This window comes from Passer montanus, unplaced genomic scaffold (genome assembly GCF_014805655.1).
Source record: "Passer montanus isolate IOZ18808 unplaced genomic scaffold, ASM1480565v1 scaffold77, whole genome shotgun sequence".
In the NCBI taxonomy this organism is placed as follows: Eukaryota; Metazoa; Chordata; class Aves; order Passeriformes; family Passeridae; genus Passer; species Passer montanus.
The window spans coordinates 637,993-652,989 of NW_024372923.1; the positions used below are offsets into that span (position 1 = coordinate 637,993).

Below are 14,997 nucleotides of genomic sequence, written 5' to 3' on the forward strand. Positions count from 1 at the left end.
CTGATCATTTGCAGTGGAGCTGCAAACTCTTCCAGGGAAATACAGGAGTGAAATACAAAACTCCAGCTTGACAAAGGTTGGTGGGATTTATTCTCCTTTCCTCCCTGTTCTCTCCAGTCTTGTTCCCTCCTGTATCCCCTTTTCTTTCATCCTCCTTGTAAGTAATTTTTGCAGCAGCTGGGCTCAGTTGTTCTGTTCTAGTCTTTTGTTTTGCCCTTGCCTCTAGGCTTGTTCTTTGTATTTTGGTTTTGCAGTTTGCTTCTTTGAGCCTTCCTTGTCCTCGTTTCCCCTCTCCATCCATGGTGTGGCTGTTGGGGCTTCTCCACAAGATCCTGGGACTGTGCCAGTGCTGGGTTTTACCTGAAAATATTTCCTTTTGGTTGATATTGGCTTAATATTTCCTTTATCTGGCTGATACACAGAACCATAAAAACATAAAATCTAAATATTTTAAATTTACAAAATGTAAAATCCAAACAACAGCTCTAGGGTTTTTTGTTTGTTTTTTTTTTTTTTTTTTTTTAGCAAAAATAAGTTAAAATTCATGCTAAAATAAGTTAAATAAGCTAAAATTTGTCAACTCAAAGGATACAAACACTTAATTTGATCCTGCTCTGTTTCCTTTAAAAGGTATTTTTAAGACAGGCTCTGCAGCCATTTCTAAGTCTCTGAAGAAGGTCATATCTGAAATATTTGATCCTAATAATGATATCAGCTCTTGTAGAACTTTGAATAATCTGTCACATTAAACAGCAAACTGAGAACTTGGGTTCTGTTGTTGAAGTAATAAAGTAAAACTAAATATCAGAGCATTATATTATTAAATATGAAGATTAATCTTCTACAGCAGTGGCTTAATGCTGTGTAACTAAAATGAATGTTCCATCTATTTTTTGGAAAAAATGCTTTGTGCTTTGCTTTCCGTAGGAGAAGCAATGAATGGAGAACAATTCCATTGGCTGTTACAATGCAGAGGCTTTTTTTAAAAAAAAATAATTCAAGGAGGGTAAGAAAATGTTCTGGTCTGCAAGAACAGATTTAGAAGTGCTAAATAGCTTTATTATGTTGTTTAAATGTTTTAATAATGGTGTTACACGATGTTCTGTAAATTTAATTTACATTATAATTGCTATTACAATGTTAAAATACCATCAATGAGATGCTATTGTGCTTCCAAAATTCAATTATCAGTGTATCTTCTTCTATATCAGGCTTAGCTGTTGTGTTTGCAAGTTCTAGATAAAACTCACTCTGCAGGCATCCATAGAGAGCTAAAAGGGAGAGAATACAGGAAAGGAAAAGACAGGTACACTGAGAATTTCTTTTTGTGTGATATAGAAAGGCCATACAGATTTATCTAAAGAGAGGAGACTTCGGCTGTTCTTTATGTCCTTCTGAAGGTCTGTAGGGACTTGGCTCTACCCAGTAATGCTATTTTTTTCCCTTCACTAATCCACGCATGTATTCTTAGATTTGCAAAGAAAGAAATCAAACAGAATTATTATCTTTATTTAAACCAGTCTGTCCTAAGCTAAACTCTTTCACACTTCCCCTTAACTGCCAGGTAATCAGCAGGCACTTCCCAGTGTCAGACCTCTCCCCTTCATGTGAATTTTGTGAAGAAAACCCGTTTCTCTCTATTCAAAAGCAAAGATTCACTGTACCTCACTGTACACTCTGCTCTGCATCCTACTGATCATCTCCCCCTGGAGCTGGAGGTGGAATTGTGCCATTTTCACTGAAAACCCAAACTGTAGTCAAATGCCAGCCTCTGTTTGGTGGAGGTCAGGTTTAAAGTCCCTTTTCCTGAAGGATTAAAGAGCTGCAGTTAAGTAGCTCTGGCAGGTGAGTTCAGTGTGCAGCAGCTCTGCTTAAAGCAGAATGCTGAAGGAAGAGTGGCTCTGAATTAAATCAACCTGCATTAGGCACTGCTTTTTCTTTTCAGAATTTAGGGAATTTTCTGCAGACCATCCAAAAATGTCACTTTATTCTCTAGTGGGTAATTATGTCTTTAATTTCTAGGCTGTCACCAAACCTGGGGGTTAAAGGGGCTTGGCTGTGGCAGCCCAGCAGTCACAGAACCTCAGCACAAGGGCTTCTTTTGGGATTCAGCAGCTGCTTTTCCCGGAGCTGTAAATCCATGAAAACCCCGTGTGCTGATTGCTGCATTGTCTGACACCCATCCAGCCAGGCTGGCAATCACCAGCTCAGGATGGGGGGGAATTGGAGAAAATTGTTGTTGGCCTCCAGCAATCCTTGCTGAACACCTGAATTCCCGCTGAACATTTTCCTGAACTCTCTCGGTTTTTTCTTTCTCGGGCTCTGGTCATCCTCAGAAGTTATTTCTCTGAGCTGTAGCTTGGAATTTCAGCTGTAGCTGTTGGAATTTTGGCCTGGGTGCTGGGACAGCCACACAATTTCAGTAATTCTTCCCCTTGGAGCATCCAAGTGTTTACCAAATGCCTTCTGCTGATTTTCCCAGCATTTTGGTAACCAGAGCTGGTTTTCCTGGGCAGTTTGGAGCCACATATGCCTGGAAATTTGGGGATTTGTGCAGAAGGAAATGGTGTGTCCTGCTTTCTTCATGGCCTGCCCATCATTCTGGGACTGCTGAATGTATTCCAAGAACCTGTGGGGTCACTGGTGAACACTGAAATGTCAAATATAGACATTTGAGACAATGTCTGTATTGTCTCAAAATTGGTGAGATTTCTTCTGCATTTCTTGAAGTAGTGGATGTTTATGACTGTCTGTCTTTGCTTGGAAAAAACCCAAGTTTTGTGTTGTGTTTTCATCTCTGTCAGAGTAGAAATTTGCAGCCAAGGAGCCTCGGTTTGAAACCCTGCTTTGGGCTGAATTTTCTTCATTTACATTTTTACTACACATTTAGTAAATGTATTGATGTGGTATTGAATTATTATCCCAGTGATGGGTTAAGGCAGCAAAATGTTGTGTTTTGAATGACATTATACTTTGCTATTTCCAGGACAGCAAGGTTTTAAATGTGAGTTTAACCAGAGTGTCACTGCCACATTTCCATGGGGGTTGTTGCTTGCTGGTGGGATCAAATACATCCCAGTATTTGGAAAAACACTGTGATAAATACAAATCATTTCTCATTTAGATATGAAAAACAAACAGAGCTGGAACTTGGTTTTGATGTGATTGAGTGTTATTTGGCCAAGCATTGCACTGAAGACTCATTAATTGAGACACTCCTACAGTTTTGTTAATTGTAACCTCTGAGAGATAAGTACAGATAATTAATCACCTCTCAGATTTGGGCCTGACTGTAAAGCAAAGAACCAAAAAAGAGAAGTGCCTCAGTACAAACAGGTTTTCTACACAGCACAGGGAGATTTTTGTAGTACCTATCCAGCTAGCATGGCCAAAATTCTCATTGCACTGAGGACTCTGTGCTAACTTCTTGAAAGACTTAATAATTTGGAAGATATTTTTAAGTCCTGCATTCATAAATTTTAAGATGCTGGTGGAAGGTGTCCCTGGCTATGGCAGAGGGTTGGAACTCGGTGATCTTTAATGTCCCTTCAAACCCCAACCACCCTGGGATTCTGTGATATATATGTATAAAACTATATATAAAAGATGTGAAATGCAATATGATGTGGCAGATGCTGTGGTACCACCCTGAGGGACAGGAGAATCATACTGACAGAGGACGTCAGCTGAAAATCAGCACAGTGAGCTGATCTTTTAATTCTTTTCATTTGAGAAAAAAAGTAAAAGAATTATCCTGATAAGCCATTTCTTTAGGTGGAGGGCTTTTTATAAAAAAGGTGCTTTAAGGATTTACCCAAAGGGAAAGAAACATATTTTCAAAGGCACACATTGTTTTGGAACAGAGATGTAAGTCCAGGTCCTTTAGATTTCAGTAATTTCCAGCTGATGTCTGGAAATATAAAGGTCACACCCTTGTGCCAGAGGGGGAATTGGGAATCCAGCAATTCAGGAACTGGGAATTAATTAAGAGGAAGAACAATATTGGTGTAAAAGATGGGTGTAATGACATCCTTTCTATGGACTAATGGACAGTGAAGGCAGTAGGAGGATTGGAATCTGAATGTGGAATTCTCAGTGTTTGTTTCTGTGCCTGTCTGCCTCTTACCCTCCTCTGAGGTGAGGCAGAAGTTTCTGAGAGCTCTTAGGAGTGCATCAAGGGTTTAAAATGTATTTATGGTGTTATTCCTTGTCTCCAAGAGGTCAAATATTTTCAGATATCTCCCCTGTTAGAGCTGGGTTACCACAGGCACATTCTTGCTCAGAATTTCACATGGCATTGAACACATTTAATTGATTTTTTTTTAAAATATTGACAGTGATGTCCTGTTTTTGGAGCACGTTAATTTCCTTTTCTTCTGCACCTTTAAGGATGATGTTGGCTACTTTTGCTGGTCAGCTGGATATGATTAAGTATCTGAGCTCAGCAGGTGCTTCCTGGGAAGGCAAAGATCTGGGAAGTCACACAAATTTTCAGGGCTGCAGGTGGAGGATAAGGTCCTGCTCTTGCCTGGTGATTGATGGTGCTGAAATGGAAGAGTTTCATCCCTACACTTTGCAGAGAAGGCAGCATTGTCCCAAAAGTGAGCAGGTTAATTTTTATCCTCATGTTAATTCTGCCCTGATACATTCCTGAATCCTTTGGGCTCTTGCTTAATGGAAACTCATTTGCCCAAAAGAATGATGGCAATGGGTTCAGAAAAGTGGAGAATTGTGTAATTCTGGCTGAAAAACAGAGCAGTGGATAAAACCCTGCTGATATTATAGCAATAACTGGAATAACCTCTAAGTCTTTAGGGCAGTGAAGCTTCCATGGTGGTGGTTTTGTAATTAGATCTCTTCTCTTTACCATTTCTTTATAGGCAGCAGGGTGTCAGAAAATTAGGAGCTGATACAGGATATAATAGGGAGCCTTCCTTATAATCCACATTTTTAATCACACTACAACGATCAGTTTTATTTGCAGGTTACCATGAAACAGGAGATAGGCATGATTGCCTGGATTTGGCTTCACAACAGGCAGGGATGTGTGTTAGCAAACAAAATTGGATATATTTAGTGATGGCTGAGTAAATATTAGTAAATGGATGGTATAATTAAACCAACAGGGTTGCAGCTGATAAGCTCTGATGAGAAGCTGAAGATTCAGAGATAAGAAGCTGAAGATTCAGAGATAAGAATTGATGGATGTAATGTTATCCTAATTGAGAAGAGGGGAGCACCTAAAGCACAGAAAAATGAAATTGATGACCTGTAAAACAAACTGAGATTAAGAAAAAAAAATCAGCTTGATGGAGGCTCCTGCAGGAGTGCAAGGGGCCAGAGAGGGCTGGGCACGTGTTGGATAAACTGAAGTTTTTCTAATGTTTTTCTTAAAGATGATCAGGATAATGTGCAACAATAGTGTGGGACTTAAAACTTGAAGTATCACTTAAAACTTGTGGGATAGAATTTAGTTCTGCATTTATTTTATGGAACTGAGGGTGTTTTTCTTCCTCTCTCCTCACAGATGCCCTGTTCCCAATGCTGCCTTGTTTGGGTTTTGTGAGTAGTGATGGAATTCTGTGTCCTTCTGCTCCCAACATCAACCTGGGCTTATGGTGAACTGGTTCTTCTTAGGAGAGGGAGAAATGCTGCTTTGGAAGAGGGAAGGAGGATGAAAAACATGGAATGGAGGTTGGGTAGCAAAGAATCAGCTCAGGATGGAGCACAGTTATTCTCATTTACTGGGTATTGCTGTCCCAACCATCAGGAGGTTCCAGAATTTCTGTCTTCATAAATTCTGCTGGAGGTTTGTTACTCCAGAAATTCCATGGGTAAAGTGTTCGAAATGAGGTAATTTTTATTGTTTGTGTGTGTGCATTGCTGTACAATACAGCCTGCTGTCCATGCTTATGGATTGATGACTTTAGAGGAGAAAAAAGAGAAAAGTTATTTACTGGGGCCTGCAGTTCTCTGGGAGGCTTTGCTGGGGGGAAACACATCCCGAGAGGTGAAATTTGGAAAAATTCCTGTTCAACAGTCACTCCTGAGAGCCTTTTCTCTTGAATTTTTTCATCTTCTTTCCGGAGTGTGTCAGGAAAATCCACGCATGCCAGAAGAAGACAAAAGAGTCCTGTGACTTTATTTGAAAAAAGGGACAGAGATGAAATTAAGGGCTCCTCTTCTTGTATCTCAATTTGTCTTTACAAACCCTAGTTATTATCAACTCAAGCCTTTTGAACAACCTGGAACATTTGAAACACACTCTCCTGACTTTTCCAAATCTGGTCCCTGCACCAGGCATGGCAGGTAAATATTGAGAATAAAGGAGACAATTAGACATTAGCCCATTAATCACCAGAGCTCCTTGTCCATGGCTACTGATGGCCAAGGTCTCCCAGCCTTTTCTTCCAGCTGAGAATCCCAAATCTCTGGGACTTTAGAGACCTTGACCAAGTGGGATGGGTGCACTCATGTCCAGCTGCTGTTCCTTTCTCCTGCCTGGATTTATGGACAGCAAAGTCCAGAGGCAGCAGCTGTGAACTGGCTTTGCAATTGTGGTTTTTGGGGAATTGTCATCATTGGCTGAAGTGTGAAAGGTGAAGTGAATAGGGTTAAAATTTCAGACCTCCTGTTGGAAAAACCAACAACAAAAAAAAAGGCATTTTCACTCCTGGGAAACTTCAGGAGTAGGGAGCATGTGAACAGTGAGGGCTGAGGTGGTGCCACCTCACAGAATGGGGAAAATCTCCGGTTATTTCAATAGTGGAGAAAAGGCAAAGCTGCAGGAGAAGAGAAATCCAAGCTGGGAACATCCTGGCAGTGTAATTCATCTATCCCAATCAATCCATTTAACTGTCTTCCCTGTTATTTATGGTGGTGCTCCTGGAGATTTATAGTGTTCGTCTGAGATCGCAGAGCTTCATCACAGAAACCAGACACAAAAAAAGGGGGAGAAAATAAAGAAAAAAAGATATTCCCTGGAGAGTTTTATAAAATTTTCCTCTGTAAACACCTTTAAGTTTGGGATTTAGATAAAACTGGCTGGGAGAGCCACAAAGACACAAGAGCACAAAGGGAATGTGATGGACGGAAGGAAGTCAGGAAAACCACCCAAAAGTGAAAAAGAGGGAAAATGTGAAGAGAGGGTTTGCTGGATGTGGAAGGGTCAAGTTTTTAGAGTTTCTTGAAGGGAACTGAATAGGAAATGTGCTTTTTTTAGGGGCACACAGTTCTCTGGGGGTAGTGCTAAAGCAGAGACCCCCAAGCCCAGCCACTTTCCCCTCTGGCTGTGGGGAAGGAGAGCCCTGCTTGACACTGGAAATTTCAGCTCCAGAAAGTTTAAAAGAAAAATTGTATTAACGCCATTGCCCTGTAGTTTGTTATGCCTTACTGAATCCTTACTGAATGTTGGAATTCTATAAAATCTCCCTGCTGTCTTAAATCCACACTATTTTCTCTCTTCAGAGCTGTTATTTTGGTTAGTAATTACAGGTAATAGCTTGAAGGTAACTGGAGGGGAAGGGATAATCCAAAATGTGCCCAAACCAGATTTTTAGGGAAAAAAATTCTACAAACTGAATGTATTCATTGAATGAAAATATTTTTCATACATTCTTAATGCACTCCAAAATTGTGCTTGTGATAAACAAGGAGTTGGATGAATTTTCTCAGCTGTCCCTGACCTATATTTTAATTTAAAAATATATCTCTCATGCAGACTGCCTAAAAATTCTCCCAAACCATCTACTTGTTGCAGTTTCCAAGTCACTGAGCTTTACTTAGTGCTTTACTTAGTGCTACAATGAAATTAATGGGTTCTGTAGCAGTGTAATGGCTCTGCTTTGCATCCTTGTGTGGGCTGCAAGGAGCAGCAGGGGCATTCCAGCACTTTGGTCCTTGATGCTTTGTTAAAACCTGACTTGATGGTTTAATTCCAGAAAGCAGCACCCTGGATTAGATGGGTGTAGGATGGAGATCCCACCTTTCAAACAGGATTTAGGGTGATTTTTCCACTCTGTGCTGCAGGGGCTGCAGGAGGAGTTACCCAGGCCTGCAGTGGGAGACTTTGTTCAGGTGTTTTTTTTTGTTTTTTTTTCTTGCGAAAAGGGATATTCTTTCCTCTTTGCCTTTCAGTATTAAATACTGGAAGTTTTCACAGGTCGATATAAATAATCCCTATATAGAGGTTTTCTGCCTCTATTTTAAAAACATATTTCCTTCTGCGTTTGTTTGAATTTTGCTTGTTTGGAACTTGATCAATTTGCTCAAAGTCAAGAAGGAAACATGTAGAAAAAAACTGCTGTTCCCCAGTTTGGAGATAATGCTTTTGAAATTCCCATCAAGAAAGTGAAAAGATGAATATTTGGCCCCAAATGATGTAACTTGCCTGTTTCACCTCTATTATTCAGATTTTTTGGGTACTTGGCACTCTAAATTTTGGAGCTCAGCCCCCTCTTCAGCATCTCCTCCTGTATTTCAGTGCATCCATGGGATTTACAGACACTGAAACCTTACAGAGCCCTCTTGCACACAGAGTTAGATGTAAAGCAAGAAATTAAAATTGAAAAATACTTTTTGGCATTCCCCTGAGGGGTATTACAAAACTGCTGGAAATTAAATACTGAATTTTTTCTTCTCTACTGCTTCATTTTCTTCTTCAAGACCTCTTTTGCCTTCATGACTGTCCCTTTAGTAAACAAAATTAGCATTTCTTACCCAACCTTGTTAATACTGATCTTTAAATTTTCCAAGGAGATACTTCTTTAATTCAAATAATGAGCTGCTCGTGCAACAAATTTAGCTGCAGCTCTAGAAGTGAAAAATATGTTCAGATTAAGGCATCTAAAATTCTTACCAAAAAATTAGGCAAGTTAATGAATTTTTCTAGAAAATATATATTGATATATTTTAGCTTTTGGTTTTTAGAATTAAGTAGTAATTTACAGTTTTACCAGTAAAATAATCTGGTATATTTGATAAATAAAAGCAAGTGATATATGATAAATATATAAATGATCTGAGGTCTTTTGAGATTGGTTCCTGAAAGTTATGGTTTGGGGGTTTAAAAAGTAGTTTTGGAGGTCTTTATATCAAGTAATGTCAAGATTGTAAAGCAAAACACTGAGAAATGCAAAATTCAAGTTGCTTTAAAAAAATCAGAAAAAAATTCAGTTCTTCCAGCAAATCCAGCATAATCTAAGATATGGCACATACAAGAGGCAACCTGTTGAATAGAACTTTTAATGTTTGCTGTGGGTTCTTGGAACAGTGAGAACACACAGGCAGAAATCTGCCCTTCTCTCTTGCATTCCTTCTTCAAGAGAAGAATTTTTTCCCAGTATCCAATTTAAACATCCTCTGCTGCAACTTGAGGTCATTTCCTGTCCCTTGCCCCTTGTCCCCTCCTGGCAGGAGCTGTGCAGAGCCACAAGGTCCCCCCTGAGCCTCCTTTGCTCCAGGCTGAGCCCCTTCCCAGCTCCCTCAGCCCCTCCTGGGGCTCCAGCGCCTTCCCCAATTGTTCCCAAGTACATTAAAAGCAATAAATTTAAATATGTAAGAATGAGGACCTGAAGTAAAGCACAAAAATGTATTTCTCACCTCCACAGATACACGTGGTCTTACACACTGCTGAAAAAATAAAAGAGGGTCATGGAAATGAAAAGTATCTTTTGTCATGGTGATGTTGGATATTAAATTCCTGAATGAACTGAATCCCAAGAGTTCTAAATGTTCACTGTGCTCTAGGTTTTAATTTCTCTTGTAAGTGTTGTGTGAAAAGGGCAGCTGCCTGTGATTTGTGGGGAATATTTCTGTGTGGTCTCGTTCTGTGGAAGGATGATCCCTGTGCAGAATGAGTCTCAGCCTTACTGAGTTCAGAAAATGATGTTTTGCAGAGTGAGATAAAGAATGAATTTGTTTACTGTTACATGGTAATTTACAGTTAAATTGGAAACTGCTGTTATTTGATTGGAAGTTAATAAAAGAGAATATTGCATACTCAAATGATCAGAAGAAACCAGAATTGAAACAAAGGAGAAAGCCCTGTATCTCTTTCTACTCTGAGCTTTTGAAAAGGCTTTTAAAATATTCCATGAAATTAAAAGGAGATAAATCTTGCTGCCCTGATAATTGCTAGCTTTTACAAACAATCTGGGAATACCAAACCCAAGGGACTTGGTGGGGAGAAAGATGGTAAATATGCAATTTTCCTTTTGTTTACTGCCTATTTATTCATTTTCTTTGGTGTTTTGTACTTTCTGTTCTATTGATTAGCATAAAGGCAGTTTTAGGGAGAGCACACTTTGTTCCTGCCTTCCCTCTGGAAAGGGAGCCTGGCTGCAGCAGCAGTCCAGAGGTGGGAGGCTGGAACAGGGCTGTGGGAAAAGACAGAAAGGAAGAATCAGCACCAAAAAACTCTCCCACCGAGATAAACTGAGACCCATAAAATACTGAAAGGCTGGTGTAACCTTAAAGGTGGTTTAGAAAAGGTGATTTGCTGAGCAGAGAGGTGGAGGAATTTATTATGACAGGACTGAATTTATTATGACAGGACTTGTGCAAGGAGCACACCTTGGATTTCACACCCTGGTGTATCCCACAGGAATTTATTTGCTTACAGATGTAAAACCATTCACCTGCTCTCCACAGTGGAATTTTCCATGCCATCAGCATTTCTAATCATGAAGGCACTAATTAGGTGGGAAAGTACCCAAAACCAGGTGAAAACTGATATTAACTGTATTAAAACGGATAAAATTCCCCAAAAGAAAAGAAGGATTTGATGGATCATTTGGTGTCATCTCTTGTTGTCAGGTGTTGTTTGTTGTCCCATTCCATCCAAGCTACAGGTCCCTTTCTACCTGTAGAATTTTGCGGCTGATCATATAAATATAAATAATGTAAATATAAATATATTGGTTTAGTTGAGGTGTTAGGGCATTGTATAGACTTGATGATCTCTAAGATCTCTTCCAACCTAGTCATTCTGTGAGTTCTGTGAAATATACATATAAAAAATTATAAAATTTGCAAATTGCTGACTGGAAGGATTCCACATTTTATGGCTGTTGCCTACATTGCATCCACATTCTGCTATGAAAAAAATCACCCTGTACTATTCAGTAAGATTTTTTTTGGTGTCAAGTAATTGTATTAATTTTTAAAGGATTTTTAGGTTTTGTTACCTTTGTTCCAGATAGAGAATTGGGATTTTTTTTTTCCCCAGACATCTAGAAACCTCATAGTTTAATTATGTCTTAGATGGTAAATCTGGTAGATAACATGTTCTTCTTAATTATAGGACTAAACTCCCTATCACTGGATACCTGTGCTTGTTTTGGTGGGAATAGTTAAGAAATTTGACACCTGGTGTGGGTGAGGTGGCTGCTTGAAGTGACAGAGACACAGGTGGGTGCCCTGTGTGGATATTTCTATTTTCTATATTTTTAAGCCTGCCTAGGCTGGTCATGTTTAAGTTTACACACGTGCCAAGTCTTACCTAGGCTGCTCCTGTTAAATTCAGAACTCCTGATGCTGACAGCAGACACTTTTTAGTCATTTCATGTCACCTTTCATTACCCACAGTTTCACCTTGGGGTTTTCAGCAGTTTGCAGAACTCTGCTAAAATAGAAGCATTCAAAAAGCAAACTGAGATCATGTGGCTGCTTCAAGTGCAGGTACCCCCTACTGCAGATACAAAAAAAATTAGTATTTTAAATACAGAAATAAGTAAAAAGCATCATTTTGGTCCCCCCATCCTTCTGCTGTGATTCTCCACTCACAAATCCCTGTTGTTGCTCTTGGAGGTGCTTTAAAAATGGAAATACATTTGTGAAGCTTTTCCTTTGCTTCTGAGCACCAAAGTAAGCTGGGGTTGATTTTGGTTTGTTCAGTTTCTCAATAAACATGAAGGTTGTGTCGCTGTGAGGGGAAAAACTGGGAAAATGAAATACAATGACACTTCCTGAAGCCAGATGTGAGTTTCTATCAATGCTTTTATTTTTGCTTAAGGAAACAAAAACCACAAGCAATGAGGAAACCATTAAAGGTGATAAGTCCCTTCTCCCTCTGCTTCAACTGATAATTAAGAATTGCTGTTTTTACAGGTGAAACTGTGTTCAGCAGTGCTACTGAGAAGGCACAGAAGAGATCAGGTGTAATCACAGAGCAGAGATGAACTTCTTTTTTTTTTTTTTTTTTTTTTGATAATCCAAGTCTATGTATTAAAATACACATTTTGATTTGGGAATTAAGAAACCCGGAGCAACGTTGTAGAAGTTTAATACAAAACAGTAGTAAATATGCAAAATACAGGTGATAAGCAGAGCAGTGAGGCAAAAGGAAATAATATAAAAGTGGATTTTTAAAATGTAATTCTTTGTAATTCTTGGCTTTCCCCCAGCCCTGGGTGTAATGCACTGCCAGTCTAATCAGGACAACAATGAGATGGTGGAATTTAATTACCAAAGCATCAAAGAGGAGATGGCACAGGGAGGCCTGATATCTGCATTAAAATGGACTAGGCAGGCTGTGTTTGAGGAAAATGAGGTTAAAACCACCACAGTTTGGTGATATACAGTACTTCTTCAGTGAGAGGACTTCTCCCAGGTGGATGCATCCTCTTTCAGCACAGAGATTTCTGGGAGATGTCAAACAGTAACATGAAAATTGAGATTACAGTACAGCTGCAGACACAGAGTGAGCCTTTGGTTACATACAGGTTACACCCTGTCTGCAGGTCTTGGGCATTTCATCCAGTTCCAGGAGAGATTCTGTCTTTTTACCCTGCCATATTTACTCAGAAGTTGGGTAAGGACCATTGAGATGGAGCTGTTTACACATTTCATTGATCTGCATCAGCACTCCTTAAAGAACAGATCAAAACTATCAAATCTACATAGGACCAACAGAGCAGAATTATTCAAGTTCAGTGAAATATTACAAACAAAAAGGTTTCCTTTTTAGGAAAACTCAGCTATGGTAAAAATATCTACTACAGTGCACTGCACTGTAATAAATATTCAACATAAATTAATAATTTACAAGTACCTGAGCAAGTATACAGAGCACCATAGCACAGCACAGCACCAAAGGCAGTAGCTCAGAATTCTTAAAAACAATGCTGTTTTAAACATTAAAAGTTCTAAGTATTGTCATAGAAATGAACTCCAGCTGGAGCTGAAAGATAGTGCAAACTTCTGTCTTCACTTTTTAAAATAAAGGTGTCAGGTTTTCTACTCATTTCACATCCATAGTGTGGCTGGACCTGGATACCTGTGGTGGATGTTTGGGAGCAGGTCTGTTGGAAAGAAAGAAAACAGCAAATTGTTACTTAATCTCCATTTCTCTGGGTGCTCCTCAATTTTGTACCTGATCAAAAATGTCAGTCATGTTGCAGAATCCCAGGTGGTCTCCAAAAGCTGTAAGAGTCAGCTTGAAATGTTGTTGCTTTCAGAATATCTGACTGGAATGGACAGCAAGGAGTTTAATCAGTTTCTTTGTGCAGTATTTTTGCTAAAATGTAGGAGACTATATTGATTATGTTTTTAATGTTTCTGAGCACTTAAGTGCTTTACTGCTAGAATTCTTGTAGCTTAAAACACCACTTTTATCTTCCTTGGAGCTCACTTGATTTACAGGAAACTGAGGAATTTTGGGTAAGAAAACAGCATGGACTAAACCCACTAACATTGGGTGTAGTTATTCCAATTCCTGATTATTTTTTTCAAACATTATATTTTTGAAGTGCACAATTTCTATGCTTTTTGAATCGTTTGGATAGTATTTGCAGATAATGTCAACTCATGTTTCTTTGGGAAATGAGTGATCAAGAAATCACTTTTTTGGTGGCTGATCTTAACAGCATTCAGTTCTTAGCCTAATTCCAATTCAGATGGGGAGGTCTGAGGAGAAAATTCATTATTTGTTAGTTTTGTAAATATGCACCAGGTGTTTACAGTCAAGCCTTCACAGGTATTATAAATCCTCATATTCTGTGGGAGTCAGAGCAACTGTGCTGGTGCACTTCTAGTGAGAAGCAGCGTGATAAGTAAAATTAGAGATGGAAATTGTGTTGGAAGTGCTTGTTGCAGCAGTTCCTTGAGCCATTTTAGCCATGTTGCTGTGAAGTGCTAAAATCCAGGTGTTGGGATTGATACCTTTTAGGAACTACCTAAAACCAGAGGCCAGACAAAATTAAGGGAATAAAAAGGGGTTATATTTATTGAAGGAACTTCAGGCACATTTTGGGCAGATGAAGACCCCCCAGGGGCTACACCCAGAAATGGGTGATGCGTTTTCACACTTTTTAAAGTTTGGGCCATTTGCATATTGGGGGTTAATATTCTAATTACAGCTTCAGTTAATTAAGTCATTTACCTCAAGTTTTGTCCCCCACAAAACACAGTTTTGTTGACACTTCTGAGCCCTGAGGCAGCGAGGTGTCCTTGATCGCCAGGCCTGGCGAGGAATTGCTGTGTCTGCCCAAAATGGGGAAGGAGCAGCTGACACTGTGTATGGAGTTTGGGTTACAGTGATGAACCGCGGGGTTCCAAACAGATGGCAAATGCACGAGCTGGATTCCTTGGCAGCAGGGTGAGCACTGACCTGGCAGGGGAGGCGTGGGGCAGGGCCCTGGCGCGGCCCGGGCGCGCTCGGCCCAGGGGGTCCGCGGGGAGAGGCTTCCGAGGGGCGCTGGGCTTGGGGGGCTCCTGCAGGGAACACGAGCTCCTGTCAGTTCTCAGAGCGGACATCACACCCTCCACACAGCTGAGACAAAGCCCTACAATCGCGGAGTCACACACTGGGCTGGGCTGGGAGGGACCTGAAAGCCCACCCAGTGCCACCCCGGCCATGGGCAGGGACACCCTCCATGGTCCCAGCCATGCCTTGGGAGGCTGCTGAGGACAGCGTTAAAGGAATAAAAAATACAGGTTAAAGGAATAAAGAATAAAGGTTAAAGGAATAAAGGATTTACAGGAATACAGCAGGGATTT

The 14,997-nt window shown here is 40.0% G+C and overlaps 1 protein-coding gene across 3 annotated transcripts in view; it reads right to left on the reverse strand.

Moving 5' to 3' along the window:
- Nucleotides 1-11,979: 11,979 nt before the first annotated feature.
- The window catches only part of ADAM12 (ADAM metallopeptidase domain 12), a 177,152-nt gene continuing 174,134 nt past the window's right edge, over nt 11,980-14,997 (reverse strand). For 2 of the 3 annotated variants that reach the window (XM_039731459.1, XM_039731461.1), the window contains one exon: nt 11,980-14,712. In XM_039731459.1, the coding sequence (XP_039587393.1) occupies nt 14,530-14,712 (183 nt within the window). In that variant the 3' untranslated portion in view covers nt 11,980-14,529. The remainder of the gene's footprint in view (nt 14,713-14,997) is intronic. The other variant, XM_039731460.1, reaches the window with a different exon arrangement.